Raw genomic sequence first — 24734 nt, forward strand, 5'->3', positions numbered from 1 at the left:
TCAATGTGGTTATATTGACCTATCTTATCACTCTGGTGGAGTTGTCAACAAAGGCTTAATTAATGATTAGTCGCCTAGTTGGCACAGCCCTACATTAGGTTTGCCAAAAGAACCAAAGGGCAGTGTTGTATGATTTTGAAGTTCTTTTGAAATGTACTAATATTGAAGAATCAGAATACACAAATGGGCATGCACGCACACGGACACATGGCACCTTAGGAGATCATGTTGTTAAATACGCTAACCCCTCCAGAAGGTCACATGGTCCTTATCTAATTCCCTGTGGTATCTTTAGGGTCAGGTGGGGTTGTAAACACAACATACAGATATTATACACCACTCTTACACAACGCTCACTCAATATTGAACTGCATTTTACTCAATACAAAAAAGACTAGAGAAACAAGGGAAGACAGTCAGAGATGTGTTGCAATAGTTCATTTTAAGCCCAGATAAGTAGATCTCGGGTTAAAACTATGATGATGTTCTAATTATATTTATATCGGAACAAAACAGCTCAAATGTTACCTTGGTAGCTAGGTGGCTAGTTAGCTTGGTAGCTAGTTACCTTGGTAGCTAGTTAGCTTGGTAGCTAGTTAGCTTGGTAGCTTCAAGATAGCTATATCAATCTGGGATCCGACTTTTTTCTCAAATGACTTAGCTGGCTAATTGACTTCCACAAGCATGGTAAGACAAAGGAGCTCAAATGTTTAATCACACCAAAAACACAGCAGATACTGTTTGTTTAGAAGAAGGATGACATTTAACTAGGATTTAAAACTAGGTTTTATGCAGTTTAGAGTTCATGGTTATGGAGGCCAAAGTCTGATTGATGAGATCAGATCCGATACTTTAGTTAATGGACAGTCAGCCGTGTGTGTGTGTGTGTGTGTGGTTGACGTGGATTTGATGAGGGGACAGGTTGGACACTGATAAAGACGGTAACTAGCTAGTAAAGCAGTGCACGGGGAAAGATGATGACGGACATTAGGCGACAGACAGGTGAAGATGACAGCTGTTATTGACTGAATGACACTTTTTATTTTTGACTTTGACAGTGTATGAATACCACTTTGACTCCAAGATTCTGCAGAAACCCGTTGGTCTGCGTGGGTATCTGATCTGCACAGAGCATCATACACACACATAATCTGTAGGCTGGCCAGGTGTAAGCTACAGGTTTAGGCAGATGCGTATAGATGTGACAGAGGGACAGGTCCAGGTTAACAAACAGGTATTGGGGATGAAGGAGAGAGGGCAGGTACCAGACAAAGATCCCTGGCCAGTGGCCCCAGAAGTCAGAAAGATGGGGGTTAAGGGACCCAGCTTTAAGCCCCAAATGGAGGGGGTGAAGCGGACTCTGAGGGTGACGAACCCCTTGGCTCGGGAGTGTTTGGGAGAGCTGATGGGAACATTTGTTCTGCTGGTGAGTAGCCTAACTTCTAAAGCCTTACTGTTCAAAATGGAAAACATAAAACACACAATTTTTATAGACAGAAGAAAAATATATATAATATATATATGTATGTATGTATGTATGTATGTATGTATGTATGTATGTATGTATGTATGTATGTGTGTGTCATATGCACAGTACAATGAAGTGCTTACTTGCAGGTTTTCCTCTTGACATTGCAACCACAAATAAGAATTGAGAACCTGAGTAAACCATCAGTAGACAAATGACCACCAGTCAACACCACTTATTGCAACCATGTTCATTCATGCAGTGGTGTAAAGTACTAAAGTAAAAATAATTTAAAGTGCTAATTAAGTTGTATTTATTTTTTACCACTTTTACTCCACTATATTCCTGAAGAAAATAATGTACTTTTTACTCCATACATTTTCCCTGACACCCAAAAGTGCTCATTACATTTTGCATTCTTAGCAGGACAGGAAAATGGTCCAATTTATGCATGTATCAAGTGAACATCCCTGGTCATCCCTACTGCCTCTGATCTGGCGGACTCACTAAACACACATGTTTCGTTTGTAAATGAGTGTTGGAGTGTGCTCCTGGCTATCCGTAAAATAAATAAAAAAATACTAGAATATGGTGACGTCTGGTTTGCTTTATATAAGGAATTTGAAATATTTGTACTTTTACTTTTATTTTAGCAATTACATTTACTTTTGATACTTAAGTATATTTTAAACCAAATACTTTTAGACTTTTACTCAAGTAGTATTTTACTGGGTGACTTTCACTTGAGTCATTTTCTATTAAGGTATCTTTACTTCTAAGTATAACAATTGGGTACTTTTTCCACCACTGCCTACTTCGAAATGTGAACATATTTTTATCAGTATCCTATTACAGTAGCTTATGAAAAAGTAATTTGGTACATTATGACTTGATAAGAAGTTGATAGCTTGAAGCTATAACCAGAGAGGTTTTAGCTGTATGGCATCTTTGTTCAACTCTGAGCGGTTGTTTTGGGCCAGGCAAGTTAACCCCCCTCCCATTTTGGCACCGTGACTCGCTACCCAAACCAGATGCAACTGGTTTTGAGTGGCCAAGAGACATCATGTGATCTCCTACTGCTATCTAGTGGATGGACTGGGAATCAGACAGGGAATATAGAAATATACAAAACATTAACAACTCCTTAGAGGTTGCTGGATCGAATCCCCGATCTGACAAGGTAAAACTCTGTCGATCCTTCCCTGAACAAGGCAGTTAACCCACTGTTTCCCGGTAGGCCGTCATTGTAAATAAGAATTTGTTCTTAATGTAAATAAGAATTTGTTCTTAACTGACTTGCCTAGTTAAATAGAATAATAAAATAAATAAATCATTTCATAATTAATAAAGATTGGTTTTCAAATTGACAAAAATCTGGTGTTTATGTCAAACAGCTTTGTTATATTTCAGTCTTCTGTGATGTATATAAGTGTAATATTGGGATGAAAAGTCAAAACTGAAAACATTTAATCTCTATACAGTATGTGACATGGTACAGGTGTCTTCTTTTATAACCATGTGTATACTTTTGGTTCCAAGTAGATTTGTTTAAGACTACTAAGAATCACTCTGTGACCCTGTGTTGTAAAAAACTAAAAATGTAAAAAGGAATAGTTTCACCATAATAAAATGAGAGTTCAGTTCATGTAACAGGGTTGACCTTAAAATTAGGGACAGACGTAAATTATTATCACATGAAAAAAAAATCTTCAGAAATTACTTTTTCAAAGCAACAAAATAACTAGGGTTTTTACAATGATGGTGAAATGATGGGGTTAAGTGGGTTAAAATGTTCCTAGATGTCACATGTCAAAATAACACATCTTTATTGCATTTACATGATAAAATATCTGATGTATTGAATTCTCCATCTGGCGTATATTAAAGGGCATTTCATTTAATATAACAGGCTTTTAAAATTCAATACTGGTGAACAATTTAGAATTGAAATATCAAAGGGACGCAAAAGGCACTCTTTTCATGGAACGACCCATCTACTTTTAATAAACTACTTCTCCTTATCTATAGCCTTCAATAAGCCACAATACTTGTAAGACTGGTTATCTAAGCTGGTCTCTGTTAACCTGTTATGGCTAGGGGGCAGTATTTTCACGGCCGGATAAAAAACGTACCCGATTTAATCTGAATATTACTCCTGCCCAGAAACTAGAATATGCATATAATTATTAGCTTTAGATAGAAAACACTCCAAAGTTTCTAAAACTGTTTGAATGGTGTCTGTGAGTATAACAGAACTCATTTGGCAGGCCAAAACCTGAGAAGATTCTGTACAGGAAGTACCCTGTCTGACCATTTCTTGGCCTTCTTGATTATCTCTATCCAAAACAGGGGATCTCTGCTGTTACGTGACACTTCCTACGGCTCCCATAGGCTCTCAGAAGGCGGCAAAAAGCTGAATCGTGGCTTTGCAGGCCCTGGTTGAAAAACATTAGCGCATTTGGATAGTGGCCGGTCAAAGTACTATGAGACTCAGGCTCGTGCACGAGGGGATCCCATGCTTTTATTTTCTCTCTCTTTGTACGTACACACGCTTTCCCGGTCGGAATATTATCGCTTTTTTACGAGAAAAATGGCATAAAAATTGATTTTAAACAGCGGTTGACATGCTTCGAGGGAGCGGTAATGGAATATTTAGAAATCTTTTGTCACGAAATGCGTCGTGCGCGTGACCCTTATTTACACTTCGGATAGTGTCTTGAACGCACGAACAAAACGCCGCTATTTGGATATAACTATGGATTATTTTGAACCAAACCAACATTTGTTATTGAAGTAGCAGTCCTGGGAGTGCATTCTGACGAAGAACACCAAAGGTAATCAAACTTTTCTAATAGTAAATCGGAGTTTGGTCCGGGCTAAACTTGGTGGGTGTCAAAATAGCTAGCCGTGATGGCTGGGCTATCTACTCAGAATATTGCAAAATGTGCTTTCACCGAAAAGCTATTTTAAAATTGGACACCTCGATTGCACAAAGGAGTTCTGTATCTATAATTCTTTAAATAATTGTTATGTTTTTTGTGAACGTTTATCATGAGTAATTTAGTAAATTCACCGGAAGTTTGCGGGGGGGGGTATGCTAGTTCTGAACGTCACATGCTAATGTAAAAAGCTGGTTTTTGATATAAATATTAACTTGATTGAACAAAACATGCATGTATTGTATAATATAATGTCCTAGGCGTGTCATCTGATGAAGATCATCAAAGGTTAGTGCTGCATTTAGCTGTGGTTTTGTTTTTTGTGACATTATATGCTAGCTTGAAAAATGTGTGTCTGATTATTTCTGGCTGGGTACTCTGCTGACATAATCTAATGTTTTGCTTTCGCTGTAAAGCCTTTTTGAAATCGGACAGTGTGGTTAGATAAAGGAGAGTCTTGTCTTTAAAATGCTGTAAAATAGTCATATGTTTGAAAAATGGAAGTTTTTGTATTTTTGAGGAATTTGTAATTCGCGCCACGCCTATCATTGGATATTGGAGCAGGTGTTCCGCTAGCGGAACGTCTAGATGTAAGATTAAGAGCCTTTGAACGGGGTATGGTAGAAGGTGCCAGGTGCAATATCGTTACAGTTTATACTGTATGTTAGTCCATGACCGTTAGGTCTATTCCAGCTTCTCCATGTGTCTGTGTGCAGGCTGTGACCTTGCTCAATCACACAGCTGAGGAAGGGAAAGTGCTAGAACTGGATGTCCTTCTAGCCCTGGCTGCAGTGTGCTGTACCTGTCTGTTCATGTTCCCTCTCTTTCTTTTACAGTATCTCCCTTGAGCTCCTCTCTATCACATCCCCTCACACCCCCTTAACCTCTACTCTACTTGTGCTTTGCTTCTCTAATTCTTTCTCCCTTCCTCCCTCTTTCTCCCCTCCACACTCTCATCTCCTCCCTCATGGTATTCTTTCAACCTGGAGTCAGGGGTAGACGTAACATAGAAAACTTAAGTAATGTGAATAAATGAAGGTTAATATGTGATAAGTAGTAATGGACAGTCACTACCATCATGGGACTTTGTACCCGAAAATGAACCGACCTCAAAAAGCACTAATCGCTCAGCACTAAACGTTGAATATCCCGGATTTATATTTATTATGTTACGTCTAGTCTATGAGACCAGACTGCCTCTTTAATCTAACTAGACTTTATCTCTGCCTCCCTTCTCTCCCCCTCTGTCTTCCTCTAGATGTTTGGCTGTAGTGCATCAGCCCAGGTGAAGACCAGTAGAGAGACTAAGGGACAGTACCTCTCAGCCAACATGGCCTTCTCTGTAGGGGTTATGTCTGCCATGTACCTCTGCAAGGGGGTCTCAGGTAAACCCTACTACACCTTTCATCCCAAACCAATTCCCATCCCAATCCTGGGAATAGACTAAATACTGTCATTTTCTCCACTTTAAACAACAACTCATACAGTATACAGTATGTACAGTACAGAGGATGCTGGTGGGAGGAGCTATAGGAGGACGGGCTCATTGTAATGACTGGAATGGAATTAATGGAACGAAGTCAAACGTTGTGTCCATATATTTTATGTGTTTGATACAGTTCCAATAATTCCATTCCATCCATTACAATGATCCCGTCCTCCTATAGCTGCTCCCACCAGCCTCCACTGGTAGAGTACATTGCTGCTTCAATGACAAACTGATAACCCTAAAATGAATACACACAGCAATTTCTCCAGTGTCAAATCAACACTGACAGCCAAATATGTTATCATGAAAATGTTATTATTCAACACAATACAAGTATTTAATAAGGCCTTATTTTGAGGACCTAGTTTTACCCTGACACAGTAGCCTGCAAATCATGCTCTTCAGGCCTGCAAGTCACATTATGATGGCTTGCAAAGTGATGGAATCCATATTGGAATACAGACAGAGTGGGGATATCCAACATTTTGGCTAGCTAAACCATCTAAACTGGAACCACCATTTCAATAACGGGTGCAATAAATCCAACTAACAGATTGGATTAGTTTAGAAAAATGTATGTTATTTATATTTAAGTAGCATAAGATTAATGAATCAACAGTACATGCAAAAGTCATAGATATTGAAATAAACGATTCCAAAAATCCACCTGCAATAGAGCATGCTGGGAAATATGATAATGATGGATGTGGTTTTGGTTTAACACTGGTTATTAACACCAACGCTTGGGTTCTTTTTACAACAATGGGTGTTAATGTAACACTTACAGAGTTAATTGAACACCTGAATCAACACTAGGAATGTTACTGAAAAATCAACACTAGGTAACACTGGACAGTTTGCTCTGCACCATGACTAAGCTTGATTTCATTAGCGTTTCTTATATGTCTGAACTCTCCCATTCTACGTATTTAGACCATACTGTCAATGTTAGTCTGGCAACAGTAATAGACGTAGGGGTGGTGTGAAATGGTCACACCAGCGCCCAGACTTCTATATGACTAACATTACTGTGGTCACACAGTGCTATCTGTCTGTAATGTCCTGGTGATTCATTCTGCATCAGGCTGTTACTGTAGTGGCCACAACTCTCCAAAGTCTCACTCCCACACTCATTCTCACTCTTTTAGTGTGTGTGTGTGTGGTGTGTGTGTGTGTGTGTGTGTGTGTGTGTGTGTGTGTGTGTGTGTGTGTGTGTGTGTGTGTGTGTGTGTGTGTGTGTGTGTGTGTGTGTGTGTGTGTGTGTGTGATGTTCACAGATTTAGTGGGTGAGATCATGAACAGGAGGTTGACTGATTCTCTCCCCCTCACTTCTCCTCCCCCCTCCGTCTCTATCTCTCCTCTCTCTCTCCTGTAGGAGCCCATCTGAACCCAGCGGTCACTCTGAGTTTCTGTTCGTTGGGCAGGGTGCCCTGGGTGAAGCTGCTCCCATACACTCTGTGTCAGGTGCTGGGAGCTTACCTGGCCTCTGGCCTGGTCTTCCTGGTCTACTATGGTCAGTCAGACACACTCACACACCAGTCCCACCAATCACTGGTGTCATGTCAGCTTGTTACATGCATATTCAGTAGCATAGAGTAGTAAGACATGATATAGTGTGTCATGATGACTGTCACTGAACAACCAGCTCCCTCTCTCTGTCAGATGCTATCATGGACTTCAGTGGAGGGAATTTGACAGTGTATGGGGCTAATGAGACGGCGTCCATCTTTGCCACCTATCCCGCAGCGCACCTATCTCTCAGCAGCAGCATCCTAGACCAGGTCAGACCAATATGATACCGTATGAAGCAGGAACGGATGATGGTGGGTCATCACTAACTCAAAAGGCACTCACTCATCTGAGCCATCTGTGTTGCAGGTGAATGGTAACAGCTGAATAAGATGAGAAAAGAGGAAACCCACACACTGATCTTGATAGTATCACTGCTCTTAACTTTACGTATTGGCCTCAAGGCCTTCCTCAGAGCGTTTGGCCTTCGTCACTAACCTCCACAGCCACAAAGTCATAAACCCTGCCTATTTTCTACAATTTCTCTTCTTAAAATCTGATTTTAAACCTAACCCTAACCTGAAACCACACTGCTAACCTTATGCTTAACCCTAACCTTCAATTAAGATTACATTATCATCAATTGTTACGATACAGACAATTTTGACTTTGTGGCTGTGCTATCTAGTGGAAATCATAATGGTGTCATAAATGTGAAGATTCTGAAATAAGAAAGCTAAATGAAACTGGGTGAATCTTTTTTTAACAACTGACTCAGAGCTTGGGACTATAAGGTTCTATCTGCATTTTGTCCAGATTGAGTTATTGACATAGCCTTGTTCTGTTCAATGTTCTCTACCTATATAGTAGTCTAAATTCCCCAATTCATGTTAAGTGCAACAGAATACAAGATAACATTGTTGACACCATTCAAACCAATGAGGGATTGGAACTTTAATAAAGCCAATTATTTCAGAATCATCTTTTTGCAGACAGAACCTTATCGTCCCAAGCTCTCATCCTGCATTTCCTGGTTTCACAAATTTCTCATATTCTATAGGTGGTGGCCACTGCCATGTTGATGCTCTGCATCCTCCCATTGGATGACCAGAAGAATAGTCCTGCCCCCGATGCTCTGATCCCGCCCATCGTTGCCGTGGTAGTCCTGGGGATCGGCATGTCGATGTCGTCCAATTGCGGCGGCGCGATAAACCCTGCCCGTGACCTGGGGCCACGCCTCTTGACACTGACCGCCGGCTGGGGCACTGAGGTGTTTACGTACGTCTAACACACTTTGACCTGAGTCAGCAGGCGTGCAACATGTCAGGTATTACATGAAGTGGTCAGTGGGTCAGTTAGGTGCACGGGAGAGAAGAGTGAACCATATGAAAGGAGTGGCCTACTCCTGGACTAGAGGTAGATCTGGTTTGTGTGTTTGTGAATGTGTTGGTGCCAAGTGTGCCACGCTCAGGAGGCTGCTGAGGGGACGATGGCTCATATTAATGGCTGGAATGAAGTGAATGGAATGGTATCAAACACATAGAAACCATGTGTTTGATGTGGTCGATACCGTTCCATGTATTCCATTCCGGCCATTACTATGAGCCGGTTCTCCCCAATTAAGGCGCCACAGCGGATACCAGTGTGCTAGACCAGGCACATGATGGACACACATGGCACAGACAACATATTTCAATTTGGAACTGGGAACAAGTTGTTAAAGTGAAGTTGATTCACTTGCAGACTTGGAAACTAATCCTCCCTCCTCCTCGTCTCTCTAGGTGTTATAACTACTGGTTCTGGGTTCCCATGATGGCTCCTCTGCTGGGAGGGATGCTGGGCTCTGGGATGTATCTGGTCTTCATCGCATGGCACCTGCCCGACCTTCCAACGAACCGCCCCATAGACAGCTCCTCTACCAAGCCCACCACCGAGGTGTGGAAGCAGCCCCCAGCACCAGAGAAGGAAGGGGTGGAGTTGAAAACTGCCGTTTTCTAGAAAGGGTAGAGGAAGTCACGCCGACTGTTGAAGTGAGAATATTGAGCAGAAATCTTTTCATTTGAATCACTGAATTCCAACTGACTTACCAAGAGACTCCTACTAGATGTGACCCACTGGGCAAAAACTGATGAATCAACGTTGTTTCCATGTCATTTCAACCCCCAAAATTAATGGGATGATGTTGAATCAACATGAAAAACTGATTGGATTTGCAAAAACTCATCAATATAACGGCATTTCATCTTATTTTCACCCAACTTTTCACCTAATTCCAATGTTGTTGATTTCACGTTGACAACCCAACCAAACGTCAATCAAAACTAGATGTTGAACTGACTGCTTTGCCCAGTGGGGAGACATTTCTCTGGCTGTTTCCTATAGGAGAAAGGACATGCTAACAGACTGATGGGAGAACATTTGTCCAAGCCTCCTCTCCTGTCATTTTGATCTATTGAGATGCTACTGCTGATTGAGGATCAGGTGTATATATTAGTAGTGAGCTTCAAAAACACATAGTCAGAGGTGAAAGGACAAATTGATATTATGATTAGAGCCAGGCATTCTGGTTGTTTTTTGAGGGTTTTATCTTTGACAGGTAATTTACAACATTATCCACTGGGTTTGTTGCAGGCTGAAAATCCAAGGAAATGCTCTATAAATTGAAACAAGCAGTCTCCAATCAATAATGAATTGTTTGGGTGTGAGTGAGTTTTTCGGGAGGGGGGGCATCTAAGCTAGGGGAGGTGTCGCTCAAGCCAGGGGAGGAGTAGCTCAACGAAAAGTAATTGCACAAAGCCTATTATTTGGCAGAGAAAGCTATTTGTATACTGAACAAAAATATAAACGCAACATGTAAAGTGTTGTTCCCATGTTTCATGAGCTGAAATAAAAGATTCCAGAAATGTTCCATATGCACAAAAAAAAGCTTATTTCCCTCACATTGTGCACAAATTTGTTTACATACCTGTTAGTGAGCATTTCTCCTTTGCCAAGACAATTCATCCACCTGACAGGTGTGGCATCTCAAGAAGCTGATTAAACAGCTTGATCATTACACAGGTGCACCTTGTGCTGGGGACAATAAAAGGCCACTCTAAAATGTGCAATTTTGTCCCACACAACGCCACAGATGTCTCAAGTTTTGAGGGAGTGTGCAATTGGCATGCTGACTGCAGGAATATCCACCAGAGTTGTTGCCAGATAATTGAATGTTCATTTCTGTACCATAAGCCGCCTCCAAAGTCGATTTTGAGAATTTGGCAGAACGTCCGACCAGCCTCACAACTGCAGACCATGTATAACCTTCTTCACCTGCAGGATTGAGACCAGCCACCTGGACAGCTGATGAAACTGAGTATTTCTCTCTATAATAAAGCCCTTTTGTGGGGAAAAACTCATTCTGATTGGCTGGGCCTAGCTCCGCACTGGGTGGGCCTATGCCCTCCCAGGCCCACCCATGGCTGCACTCCTGAGCAGTCATGTGAAACACATAGATTAGGGCCTAATGAATTTATTTCAATTGACTGATTTCCTTATATGAACTATAACTGAGTAAAATCGTTGCATGTTGCGTTTATATTTTTCAGTATAGATCAGTGATTATCCTGTTGGGGATCTTATCCCGGTATTGGGATTCATTGTCAAGAGACCACGGCGGGAAATTCAAAACTGCAAGAATCTAATAATTTCAATTTCTCAAACAATCAACTATTTCTCACAATTTGAAATATAAACATCTCCTAAATCCAACCACATTGTCCGATTTCAAAGAGGCTTTACGGCGAAAGCATAAAGTTAGGTTATGTTAGGAGAGTACATTGAAAATAGCTGTGTGTAATGTTTTGTCAATTCAAAGACAGGCGTCACCATAAGCGGATAACCAGCTAGAATTATGCACCAACCTTTGACAATCTTCCTCATATGACACTCCTAAGACATTATGTTACACAATACATGCATTTTTTGTTCCATCAAGTTCATATTTATATCCAAAAACAGCATTTTACCGAAGCGGTGAAAATCAGATTTTTTTTTCCTCTGAAATGCTTCTGGTGAACAACGTTACAAAATCACAAAATTACTATTCGATAACATTGGTCAATTATAATATTGTCATTCAAATATTCATAGTTTAACATTTCGTAAATGCTACTGCAATGCCAGATTTCAAAATAACTTTACTGGGAAATCACAATTTGCAATAAACCGGGTGCTGTGCTAAGAACAATAGGCTAGGCTATACAGGTTAGCACCATCTTGTAACCATGTAATATCAAAATGACTATTGTCAATAATCCCTTACCTTTGATTATCTTCATCCATTGGCAATTCCAGGCATCCCAGGTCCACTGCAAATGTGGTTTCTTTCAACAAAGTTCATAATTGTAGTCCCAATAACTCCAAGTTGTTAGAGCTTCGGTAGGCTACTAAAAAGTAGCGCGGGGGGGGGGGGGGGGGGGGGGGGTAGGGGGTCACGGCGAAAAGTTAAAAAAAACAACTCTCCATTTCACGTTCATCAATCTTTAGAGCCATTTTTAACGTGAAACATCAGTAATGTTTCAACCCGACCTCTCCTGTGTCTTGAAAAACGTCTTTGAAAAATGTATCGCATCACATGATTACGCAGGTGCAGCCAATAATGAAGTGACGACATCCCAGGGAGGTCAACTTCTCTTCCTTGTCATCCGGTCTCTGTTCATCATAGACGCTTCAAACAACTTTATAAAGATCGTTGACATCTAGTGGAAGCCGTAGGAGTTGCGAAATGAATCCTTTCTCACTGTGGTATCTAATAACAATGACAACAACAAAAAATAGTACAGCCACAAAATTATTATTTTTTTCTCAGGTTTTTGCCTGCCATATGAGTTTTGTTATACTTACAGACACCATTCAAACAGTTTTAGAAAATTCAGAGTGTTTTCTATCCAAATCTGGTAATAATATGCATATCCTAGCTTCTGAGTTGGTGTAGGAGGCAGTTAAAAATGGGCACATATTCTTTTCAAAATTCTCAATACTGCCCCCTAGCCCCAACAGGATTTATACACCTCACTTTGCTCAAGCTGATCCTCTCCAACTCAATCCCTGATCAACGGAGGTTGTAAAAATGGTTGAAATTAGGACTTCAAGGGGAGAAGAGATGAATCCAACCAGAAAAAAACTCTAAATCAGAATATCGCTTGAAAACCTGCAATGTAGCATTATATTATAAACGGAAAGACAGGATACACAGCCATCGGAAATAAAATAAACACATTATACTGTCTGAGAAGAACACACATCATTGTGTGTCAGTGTATTTTTCTGAAGTTTATGGAGATGCTTTCAGTTTTTTTTTACCTCCGTTCATTACATGTGTGTTAATGAATGCACACATTTTGGGATTGTCAACTTTTTCAAGGGATGTTGGCACTTGCAAAAGCCATATCCTCAGCATTTACGTTTTTACATACATTTCTGTGGCAAATGAAAATGGCTACTTTGTTCGGAAATAGGCTACTTGTGTATATATATAGGTAGGTATATATATACATACATTTAAAATCCCTATTATTCAAATATAATGTTGATAAGACAATGAATAAGTGAAATGTTTGTTGCTAATGTCCTTAAGACAGGCTAATAATTTGGTGCATTAGGGTAAAGTGTAGTCTGCTGATGAGTAAGCATTTCACTGTAAGGTCTACACCAGTTGTATTCGGCGCACATGAAAAATACACTTTGATTTGATGTGAGAATAATTGTCAGCAAACATTTCATTTTAAGTCAAGGTTGGGAATTTATTTTGGACTAACTGGATAATTATGTTAGATGATCATGGTGTCCACACGTGACAATGAATTCACATGTGGTGTGAGAAGGTGCTATATCTGCCTATTGAGGTGGAATGATCGAAATGCGCTGCAGAAAAAAACCCACCAAAATGATGATTATTTTACTATCATTGTATTACTGTGTGAAAATCTAATGGTTGCACTTATGTCAATAACACCTGAGTGTAATCGTTTCCTGTTATTTCATAAGCACCTTATATTGCATGCACAAAACATGAAGTTAATCTGTGGAATAATTATAAACCTGTGTATATACATTTCTGGAGTTGAGGCCTTTTCTATTAGCACATTTAGGGCTTCTGCATGCATACGCCAATGGGTCTGTGTTTGTGCTGCTTGTGGCTAATGGATCTAGTTTAAAGGGTAGATAGAGCCCTGTAAATCTATCTTCGGCAATTGACAGAAGCCTAGTATTTTGTATAGACTAGCGAATATTACCCGTAAAGACATCAGATCAAATGTAGGCCTACGCGTGCACACAGTGCCATGGAACAAGATAAGCTATTTAGAAATATTGTTGTTGGTTTAAAAAACTTTTATTTTAAAGATGAACCATCCATGGGTTTGTGGTGAAAATGGGTCTGCCATTTCTGGAGAACTGCAAATATCATTTTGGGGTGGTGTCATGTTGTATAAATGATTGGATACAGGGTCAGGAATACGCCACCCAAACAATACAACAGGCCACGAAGCCCAAAACAAACGTATACAAAAGCAGGGATGTAACCAAAACAAAAGAGCGAGGTTAAACCTCTAATAAATATGCACGGGAACGAGACCCGAAATAGTGCCCAATACACATAGCACGAAAGCCGAAACAACAAAGCACAGGTACTCACAAGACCAACGGACATGGGAACAATAATCGACCAGGCAATGGTGAACAGAGGACACATATATACAATCACCAATCAGGTCGCAGTTGTAAATGAGAACTTGTTCTCAACTGGCCTACCTGGTTAAATAAAGGTGAAATGTAAAAAATCAGGGGGAATGGGAACCAGGTGTGTGTAATGAGACAGTTCAGTGACACCTAGAGGCCGGTGACGTAGACCTCCGGAACTGGTGCAGTAGCCTAGCGGTTAAGAGCATTCGAATCCCCGAGCCAACTAGGTGAAAAATCTGTCAATGTGCCCTTGAGCAAGGCACTTAACCCTAATTGTTCCTGTAAGTCGCTCTGGATAAGAGCGTCTGCTAAATGTAAAATGTAAGGATCTGTAAGATGGTTCCATGATGTTTATAAAACATTATATTTGCTAGCAGTATAAAGGTGAGTGGATGTTCCCCCTTTCTTAATATATTGGATCTTTGTCCAGCTCCTGTCAAAAGTTTGGATGTGCGTAAAACCCTCCATAGTCTAATTTGTCTTGTCTGTATTATATGCCCACCGGGAGCATTAATGGTGCCTGTAACTGTATTTAGACAGCCTATATTTGGAACATGTTGTTCTTTCGTTTTTACTGCAATTGTATTCTAATTATACACTGTCATTTTAGGCCTTATCAATAGCCTTCTGAATTTAATCTTGGTTATTGACTATGTTTGGTATGTCCATGTCCAGACTGCAATTTACAGTAGGCCTAGCCACTATATCAGTGTGAATGCTAGTTAACAATGTATTTAATTATATAGAAGCCATGCAATTGCAACAATGTGGACTGCAAACATGTTCAACATATTACAAATATGGTGCAGACTATTTAACAAACTAGACTATAACATGGAACTAGACTAACATTCCAACTGGAGTTGATTCGAAGACCCTAAATAAAAGACCCTAAATACACAACTTGAAGCAACCCCACATTTAGCCATGGAGTACGTTCGGATCCTTGACACACCCACAACTCAAAACCCAGCCTTTTCGCGCCACTGACAGCTACTGTGCCCATAATTATGGTTGTGAAAATAGCAAAAATATTTCTGATACACCTTCGACCTACACTGAGTGTACATAACATTATGAATACATGCTCTTTCCATGATATAGACTGGCCAGTTGAATCCAGGTGAAAGCTATGATACCGTATTTATCTCACTTGGAAAATCCACTTGAGACAAGTGAAAGAAGGATTTGTAAACCTTGAGACAATTGAGACATAGATTGTGTGTGTTCCATTCAAAGGGTGACTGTGAAAGACAAAAGATTTAAGTGCCTTTGAACGGGTATGACAAAGGTGCCAGGCTCACCTATTTGTATCAAGAACTGCAACGCTGCTGGGTTTTTGACACTCAACAGTTTCCTGTGTGTATCAAGAATGGTCCACCACACAAAGAACATCCAGCCCACTTGACACAACCATGTGAAGCATTGGAGTCAACATGGGCCAGCATCCCTGTGGAACGCTTTCGATACTTTGTAGAGTCCATGGGGGGGGTTCTCTCCCCTCCTCTCGCTCTTCACTCACACAACAATCGCTTCATCATTCATGAAAGGTTGTGTTTCCGCCCAAATTCTCTCTCTCTCTTTCTCTCTCTCTCCCTTTCCACCCCATCTTTCCATCTCTTCAGGGCAAGTAACACATTGTATCATTTGACCTCTGGTCTTCAAAAGGAGATTTCCGTCACATCCAAGCATATCGCTCCCTCTCTCACTGGAAATACTGGACATTTTGGAAAGTTGACTTTTTTGGCATTGCCTGTAGACAGTGTGAGAAGGACAAGTGTGTGTGTGTGTTTGTCTGAGTGTGTGTGTGGAGCATCCATGGTTTAGTGTGTTTTAGATGTTGACGTCGCCCTCTGACTACATCAGAGAACGTGCTGGAACCTCGCATTACAGCACTCAGGGGTTCGTGTTGCTCTGCATTTTATCTATTCATTTCATCACTTTATTTATTCTGTTTAGCCTTCAGAGGTGAATCTGTTCAGGTAGAGAGCTGTAGCAGTTCTAAACCCATCAGGTTTTTAGTGCATCTTTGGTAGTGATAGTTGCACCTGCTTGTGTCTCAGTGCAGTAGTGTCAGTGTTAAAGTCTCAGTGTCGTTTCAGTCAGTCCTCCTGGAAGTGTGTGCAGCGTCACTGTTGTATTAGCATTGTGTGTGAGCTTGTCTGGGACATTTCAGCGTGGAGTCAGTGCTGCAGTCTTAGTGTGTGTAAGTGGGCGCAAGGTCGGTGTTGTGGTCTCAGTATTAAGTATCCCAGGCGGTGTGTGTTGGTGTGTGAGAGAGAGATGGAGAAGGCTCGAGGCTGGTTGAGCTCTAACATGAAGCCTCTCTTCAGAGAACGTCTAGCAGAGTGTATGGGAATCTACATCATGGTCGTGAGAACACCTCTGCTGTATGCAACCTGACCGAAACCATCAACCACAGCCATTTTACTTTCTTTTTCATGCTTTATGGTCCTGGGATGTTGTGTTGTGTCTGTCCAGTTGTTTGGCGTTATCATGACACAAGGCGAGATTCCGATGCAGACACAGGAGGCAGATGGTTGGAGTCTTACAGTGTTAATTCATCCAAAAGGAGTAGGCAAGAGAATGGTCATGGACAGGCAAAAGGTCAAAACCAGTTCAGAGTCCAGGAGGTACAGAGTGGCAGACAGACTCGTGGTCAAGGCAGGCAGAATGGTCAGGCAGGCGTGTACAAAGTCCAGAAACAGGCAAGGGTCAAAACCGGGAGGACTAGAAAAAGGAGAAATGCAAAAAGCAGGAGAACGGGAAAACTGCTGGTTGACTTGGAAACAGACAAGACGAACTGTCACCGAGAGACAGGAAACACAGGGATAAATACACTGGGGGAAATAAGCGACACCTGGAGCGGGTGGAGACAATCACAGGGACAGGTGAAAACAGATCAGGGTGTGACAGGCGTAGGCACCATGGCCCAAACCATCACCAGTAGGAACGTAAAGGGTGATACCTGTCCGCTAACTTTGCCTTTGTCTTCGCCACCAGCTTCGACATGTACATCACACGAGGAGTGTCGAGTAAGGACTGAAACCTACTTTAAATAACAGTGCAGCTTTTATTGTTTCATTGATTATCTAAAAAAAAAAAATCCTCTACAAAATCAAACCCATTTTGTAGATTGTTGAAAAAAAATTCAAATGTATTTTATAAAGCCCTTTTTACATCGGCAGTCGTCACAGAGTGACACCGTTGTGGATATGTTGTCTTGTGGTGTTGTATGGGATAGTGATGTGTGTGTGTCCTCTCTCTGCTAGGGGCCCAGTTAAATCCTGCGGTGTCCTTCAGCATGTGTGTGTTGGGCAGACACCACTGGAGGAAGTTTCCCTTCTACACTGTTCCAGTTGATAGGCTCATTCATGAGGGCTCCCCCATCGCTCTCTCCCTCTCTCTCTCCCTCCCATCGCTCTCTCCCTCTCTCTCTCTCCCTCTCTCTCTCCCCCATCACTCTCTCTCTGTCTCTCTGTCTCTCTGTGTGTTGGTAGATACCATTATGAACTACTGCCAGGGCAACCTCACAGTGACAGGTCCCACTGCCACAGCCCAGATCTTTGCCAGATACCCTGCTGACTACCTCAGCATCTGGAACGGTTTCGTAGACCAGGTGAACAGAATGGATTCAATTGTAATAGAATAGAATAGAATAACAATCTAATCTAGAATTGAGTAAATTCAAAGCCACAAAGTCACTATAAATCACTTTCCCTCTCCTCCATTCCTCTTCTTCTCCTCCTTCTCCCCTCCTCCTCTCCCTCTGTCCCTCTCTCCCAGGTGATAGGTACAGCCACTCTGCTGGTGTGTTTGTTGGCCCTGGGGGACCAGAGGAACAGTGTGGCTCCTGCCCACCTGGAGCACCTGATGACGGGGCTGGCTGTGTTTGTCATCGGCCTGTCCATGGGGGGTAAATGTGGCTACCCCCTGAACCCTGCCAGAGACCTGGGCCCCCGGGTCTTTACCTACCTGGCTGGCTGGGGAGGAGAGGTGTTCAGGTGAGACAACACCCACCACCTTTTGGCATTGATCTCCATGAAAATGCACTACTCATCACATACTCGATCTACAGACTGTGATGGACCAACTGATTACTGAGGAGAAATATGTTGATCTCTCTCTCTCAGTGCTAGCAGGGGTTGGTTCTGGGTGCCCCTGGTGGCCCCATTCTTGGGGGCTATGGTAGGCGAGGCTCTGTACCAGCTCTTCATTGAGCTGCACCACCCACCACTGCAACTGGAGTCCGATGGGCTCTGTCTGGAGAACAAAGATGGCGCCCGGTCTGGAGGCAATGGAATTGGGCCTGAAGTCATTCCCCAAGGACATACGATCTCAATCTCTAGCTGTTATACAGCAGGACTTAGAGAAGGCTGCCCATCTGGAGGAGAAAGTCAGCCATCTTCTCTGTCCTCCTCTGCTCTCTCTCTCTCTCTGTCTGTGTTCTCTCTTTCTCTCTTTCTCCTAAACTTGTTCCTCCACTTCGTCCTTCTACCTTGCTTCTGTCCTTGTCAACATATCCCTACATTTTCCCCTCTCCTGATTCCTGCTTTAGTAGCCTATTGATTTGTAATTTGATGACGAAGAAAGGTGTGTGTGTTTGAGGAATATGGTTGTATGAGAGTGCTTATTTGTACAGCTTTGGCCATTGTAGTCAAAAGTTGTAGTGTATGTGTTGAGATTGTTTTGGCCTGTGAGTTCAGAATAAATTAAATATAAAATATTGATTTGATTTGTAGCTATGAATATCAAAAGCTGGAGAAAAAAATCGCTGCAGCTTTGGTGCTGATGTTGCGCCCCAAAATATAGTCTGTTGCTGTTACCGACCAGGGACAGCAGGGGGCGCTATGAGATAAATAATAAAAAGCACATGGCTGAAAGGCTGTTGTTCAATAATAACCTTCAAATGCAATATTGAGGCGGGAGGTTTTGTGAAATTATGGTGACAAAAAAGGAACACTCAAAAGTTCCCCAAACTGTAATAACTAGATGTCGACATTGTTGAATAATTAAAATAAAATAAAAATATATCTCCCTGAGATTACAAAGAGGATAGTATGTTTCCTCATGAGATTATATTATAGCAATTGCTTGAATATGCGTATGAAGGTGGTCGAAGTAAACATCGCCCCTCCTTCCTGTTTCTCTCCCTGTCTGGAGAACAAAATGCTCTTTCACCTCGCCAGCATGTCTGTGTATCAGCACCGCGCATCCACAGTGCCTGCCTGTATCCTCTACCTCCGTGGCCTTACAAACAAGGGCAGGCGTGTCCTCAACACTCAAATAACAGCCTGAACCCAGCGAGAGGACTTGGATGTTGCTGACAGAAATGTGCACATAGCGTGGACTTGAAAAGGTAGGTTCCCTAGCCAGCTAGTCGACAAATGTAGGCTAGCCAGCTAAACAATTTAATGTCAGGTTCTTTGTTTACTTCGCAGAGATTTTGATTGAGCTAATTTAGCTAGCCATTTAACAATGCATTATAATTGTTGCCTGCACTTCAAATGTTCTTGCCACACCTGTGTACAAACTTTTACCTGTATTGGCCAAACTTTTGTTCGATAACTTGTGAATAATTATGGGGACCTTTGTTGAGTTATTGTGCTTTATACTGACTGCAAGTATACATCTCTTCCTGAATAAACTTAGCATACGCTATGCTATAAGGGCTATAGTAACTACCTAGTCAGATTTATTACCCCCTTTACTATTTTTTGCTATTGATACTGTTAACTACTTGAACTAATAACTATGTTATTACATGCTAATAATATCACGTTATGTATCTAATTTGGTTATTTAGGCAGTGTTTTTTATATATATTGGGTCAGTAGGTGAATCATGGTAATGCAGGGATTGGTTGCTTTAATATCCTCAAATTCTTATATGTCAGTCTCCAGTGAGAGTTGAGCGGAATTCTGAGCAGCAGCCAAGAAAGGTGATTAGATATTCAGCATGTCCCTGGTGTTACCACTCCCCTGTCTGCCCTCCTTCCTGCCTGCCTCATACTGGCCCTGCTTCCCTGCACCCCTACCTGCCCTTCTACTTCCATTCCTTCCTGCCCTCCTGCCACCCTGCCTGCCTGCCTCATACTGGCCCTGCTTCCCTACATCCCTGCCTGCCCTTCTACTTCCATTCCTTCCTGCCCTCCTGCCACCCTGCCTGCCTGCCTCATACTGGCCCTGCTTCCCTGCACCCCTACCTGTCCTTCTACTTCCATTCCTTCCTGCCCTCCTGCCACCCTGCCTGCCTGCCTCATACTGGCCCTGCTTCCCTGCACCCCTACCTGCCCTTCTACTTCCGTTCCTTCCTGCCCTCCTGCCGCCCTGCCTGCCTGCCTCATACTGGCCCTGCTTCCCTACATCCCTACCTGTCCTTCTACTTCCATTCCTTCCTGCCCTTCTGCCTGCCTGCCTGCCTCATTCCAGTCCTACCTCCCTGCCTGCCTCATTCCGGCCCTGCCTGCCTCATTCCGGCCCTACCTGCCTCATTCCGGCCCTACCTGCCCGCCATAAGGGCACTGCAGTCCACAGGGTTATACAAGGAGCCTGAAGGAGAGTGGGAAAGGGAGGGAGGGCTGGTAGTTTCTGTTCATTTCATATTGTTTCATCTGGCACTCAGCCCAAACCATTCGCTTGTCCTGTTTTGATCTGTAAATATACAGTGGGAGAAAAAGGAGGAAGGTTATGAGTGGAGAGAAGAGAGCAGAAAGAGACAGGGGATTGGTGAAAGAGAGGTAGGTATGGAGGGAATTGGTGAGATGAACGGAGAGGTATAGGAGATGGGGGAGAGAGGAACAGAATGTACACAGAGAGAGAGAGATAGAGACTGGTGTATGTTTCTGAAAGCTGATCTGTCCCACTCAGAGAGCAGTTCTTTCTGTGGACTATTGATTTAAGCCCGACCACCATCTCCCTCAGTCTACCAGCTCTGGAACCCTAGACGTTGCCTGTAGATACAGACCTAGGATCAGTTTACCATCCCCTAATCCTAACCCCAACCATAGGGATCAAAATACAAAAATCATTTCATCCACCCTTTGTTTTCTTACAGTATCAGTACAGATGAAGGAAAGGAGATGAGGAGACCACTTAACAGTATTAAAGCTTTGACACAAAACAGTTCTAAACAACAGTTCTAAACAACAGTTCTAAACAACAGTTCCAAACAACAGTTCCAAACAACAGTTCCAAACAACAGTTCTAAACAACAGTTCTAAACAACAGTTCTAAACAACAGTTCTAAACAACAGTTCTAAACAACAGTTCCAAACAACAGTTCTAAACAACAGTTCTAAACAACAGTTCTAAACAACAGTTCCAAACAACAGTTCTAAACAACAGTTCTAAACAACAGTTCTAAACAACAGTTCTAAACAACAGTTCTAAACAACAGTTCCAAACAACAGTTCCAAACAACAGTTCCAAACAACAGTTCCAAACAACAAACAACAGTTCTAAACAACAGTTCCAAACAACAGTTCCAAACAACAGTTCTAGTTCTAAACAACAGTTCCAAACAACAGTTCTAAACAACAGTTCCAAACAACAGTTCCAAACAACAGTTCCAAACAACAGTTCCAAACAACAGTTCTAAACAACAGTTCTAAACAACAGTTCCAAACAACAGTTCCAAACAACAGTTCTAAACAACAGTTCTAAACAACAGTTCTAAACAACAGTTCCAAACAACAGTTCTAAACAACAGTTCTAAACAACAGTTCTAAACAACAGTTCTAAACAACAGTTCCAAACAACAGTTCTAAACAACAGTTCTAAACAACAGTTCTAAACAACAGTTCCAAACAACAGTTCCAAACAACAGTTCCAAACATGTCTCTATGCCAGTGGTGTAACACCAACCACTGTAGGAGACGTACCTGACCTATCAGCCAGAGGGCCAGTGTAACGCCTCACAGACACCTACTGTTAATGAGAAATGTCTAAATGGCATTTCCTCATTACCGCAGATGGACAGGTTCTGTTCTCTCTCTCTCTCTCTCTCTTCTCTCTCTCTCTCTCTCTCTCTCTCTCTCTCTCTCTCTCTCTGTGTGTGTGGGTTGTGCATTCGTCTGTCTGTGTGTGTGGGTTGTGCATGCGTACGTCTGTCTGTGTGTGTGGGTTGTGCATACGTCAGTGCGTATGTGTGTGTGTGGCTGTTATAGAGGCATGTAATCTCAGTGAATTATGAGTCCTGTCTTACTATAGTCCTGGAGTCTGATGTCGGGGGATAGTGACCTCACACTGGCTGGCTGGCTGGCTGGCTGACTGGCTGGCTCTGGCTGGCTCTGGCTGACTGGCTGGCTCTGGCTGACTGACTGGCTGGCTGGCTGGCTGGCTGGCTCTGGCTGGCTGACTGGCTGGCTGACTGGCCGGCTCTGGCTGGCTGGCCGGCTCTGGCTGGCTGGTTGGCTCTGGCTGACTGGCTGGCTCTGGCTGACTGGCTGGCTCTGGCTGGCTGACTGGCTCTGGCTGGCTGGCTGGCTCTGGCTGACTGGCTGGCTCTGGCTGGCTGGCTGACTGACTGGCTGGCTCTGGCTGACTGGCTGGCTCTGGCTGGCTGACTGGCTCTGGCTGGCTGGCTGGCTCTGGCTGACTGGCTGGCTCTGGCTGGCTGGCTGGCTCTGGCTGACTGGCTGGCTCTGGCTGGCTGGCTGACTGACTGACTGGCTCTAGCTCTCCCTAATGCTTTACCTTACTGACACTTCTTTACCCTTCATCACAATTAGCTCATTACTTAGATAGTCATCTGTTGATCTGAACTCAACCTCACAAGCAACATCCTTTTTACCTTGAGCCTTAGACTTGCTACTGTTTCAATGTTCTGTTGGATTTGTGTTCTGGTGTATCGTACCAACTAGTTCAGTAAACTAGTAAGAGAGGAAGGGTCTCTTGGGGTTAGTTCAGTTTGTTAGTTTCAGATTCACATACATCTGGTGGATGCAGATCAGTTGATATGTTTAAAGATCCCCTTTTCTAAACATATCCCCTGTGTGTCCGTACTCTATCAGTATGAGTGTTTCTCTGGCTTGGAGGAGAGATCAGTTCCTCTCTCCGTTTCTCTCAAGGCCTAACCCTGACTGTAACACCTGCAGCTCAGCAGTCACATTTACATGATAGTCATTTAACATGTTCTTATTCAGAGCCACTTAGAACACAAGAGAGTGGAGGGCAAAGCTGCTCAGATAGGCCCATATAATAAAGTGTCCTTGATAAATAGTGTCCTTGAGAAATAGTGTCCTTGCATTTCAAAATCAACAAAGTATTCCTTTTGAAACATAAGGACGCTTTCTTTGCATGCACATCACAGTAAGTGCATTCAAATAAGAGGTCTGAACAACAGACTTCACATTGTCTGGGTCAAAATCCTGCCATATCATTCAGGTCCCTCACTAAGTGTATTACCTCATGTCTGACTCTGAATACCCTGGATGTTGATGTTGTTTTTCTTTTGTTTTCCTCCTCCTCTCCCTCCTCCTCTTCTTCTCCTCCTCCTCTCCCCCCTCCTCTCCCCCCTCCTCTCCTCTCCTCCCCCTCCTCTCCTCCTGTAGACAGTCCCATGGGCCATAGTGGAGGGTCAACAACAGAGTGGAGATGTTCAAAGAGAGGCCTCCTCCAGGTCAGTCACCTGTTCCAACCCTTTAATCCCAGCTGCTCTGCTGTAGTTGATGTGGTGTGTTAGCCCACCAAGCTAAAGATCAGGCTCCATGAGTCTTCAGGAGTCAGACAAGGACACTCATCCTGCTAGAGTAGTTCACCCAACCACCTCAGCTACCCTTCACCCTCCTTTGACCTCCTCTCCACAACAACCCCAACCTACTGAGCTAAAGCCAAGAGACATGAGAGTCAGTCAGGGTTGCTTATCACTAACGTGTACTTCTTGTAGTATCTGATGATCATTTCCTTTAAAGGATCAATCTTTAATTGAAACAGTAGCAAAGCGGCACCCAGCCTCTGTTTTGGTAAAAATCCAGGGGTTGCGTTAATGCAGAATACTTTTGTGTTTTCTATGCATTTTCCACGCATACAAAAAAGATAAAACCCCCGGCACAGCCAGAAGAGGACTGGCCACCCCTCATAGCCTGGTTCCTCTCCAGGTTTATTCCTAGGTTTTGACCTTTCTAGGGAGTTTTTCCTAGCCACCGTGCTTCTACACCCGCATTGCTACCTGTTTGGGGTTTTAGGTTGGGTTTCTGTACAGCACTTTGAGATATCAGCTGATGTAAGAAGGGCTTTATAAATACATTTGATTTGTTAAGAAATATCTTGTTGCGTTTTGAAAACACAGATTTAACATTGTCATTTCTGCTCAGCATCAGACTCATTTTGTGCTTCAGTTGCACTTCTTCACTCGGATGAGAATTGACAAACAGGCGTTCTATCAACAGACAGTGTTCTGACTGATATGGTGGAACTTTTCTCTGGTACTTGTCTCGTTGGAGCCTAGTTTTCTCCTGTCAAATGCAAGAGGAACTTCAATCAAAACATCAGGACATGTAGCAGGCTACATTCTTTCTATGATAGACACTGTTCCTAGGCCATCTTTGAAAATAAGAATTTGTTCTTAACTGGCTTGCCTAGTTAAATAAAGGTCAAATAAAACA

At 42.6% G+C, this 24734-nt stretch overlaps 3 protein-coding genes and 1 pseudogene across 4 annotated transcripts in view; 3 read left to right on the forward strand and 1 right to left on the reverse strand.

Moving 5' to 3' along the window:
- LOC106575396 (lipid transport auxiliary protein 1) overlaps nt 1-11838 on the reverse strand; it is a 41571-nt gene extending 29733 nt beyond the window's left edge. The window contains exon 1 of the mRNA XM_082975605.1: nt 11709-11838. The gene's annotated coding sequence lies outside the window, so the exon portion shown is untranslated. The remainder of the gene's footprint in view (nt 1-11708) is intronic.
- LOC106573814 (aquaporin-10) lies at nt 857-10317 on the forward strand. Of its 2 annotated transcripts, none has more exons than XM_045718952.2 (6): nt 857-1426; nt 5666-5792; nt 7272-7409; nt 7559-7677; nt 8466-8675; nt 9187-9328. In XM_045718952.2, exons 1-6 carry the CDS (start codon nt 1190-1192, stop codon nt 9193-9195), a joined length of 840 nt encoding a protein of 279 aa, XP_045574908.2. In that variant the 5' UTR covers nt 857-1189; the 3' UTR covers nt 9196-9328. The 2 variants fall into 2 exon arrangements, with proteins under 2 accessions (XP_045574908.2, XP_045574907.2); XM_045718951.2 differs by having other exon boundaries at nt 859-1426; nt 8466-8683; nt 9187-10317.
- Nucleotides 11839-16276: 4438 nt separating the features above from the next.
- Nucleotides 16277-23700, forward strand: LOC106573805 (aquaporin-10-like; annotated as a pseudogene).
- The window catches only part of LOC106595355 (phospholipid-transporting ATPase ID), an 82783-nt gene continuing 77273 nt past the window's right edge, over nt 19225-24734 (forward strand). The window contains exons 1-2 of the mRNA XM_045718945.2: nt 19225-19487; nt 23682-23749. Coding sequence (XP_045574901.1) covers nt 23725-23749 — 25 coding nt within the window. The 5' untranslated portion in view covers nt 19225-19487; nt 23682-23724. The remainder of the gene's footprint in view (nt 19488-23681; nt 23750-24734) is intronic.

The sequence above is a fragment of the Salmo salar genome, chromosome 05 (genome assembly GCF_965601325.2).
Source record: "Salmo salar chromosome 05, fSalSal1, whole genome shotgun sequence".
NCBI lineage: Eukaryota > Metazoa > Chordata > Actinopteri > Salmoniformes > Salmonidae > Salmo > Salmo salar.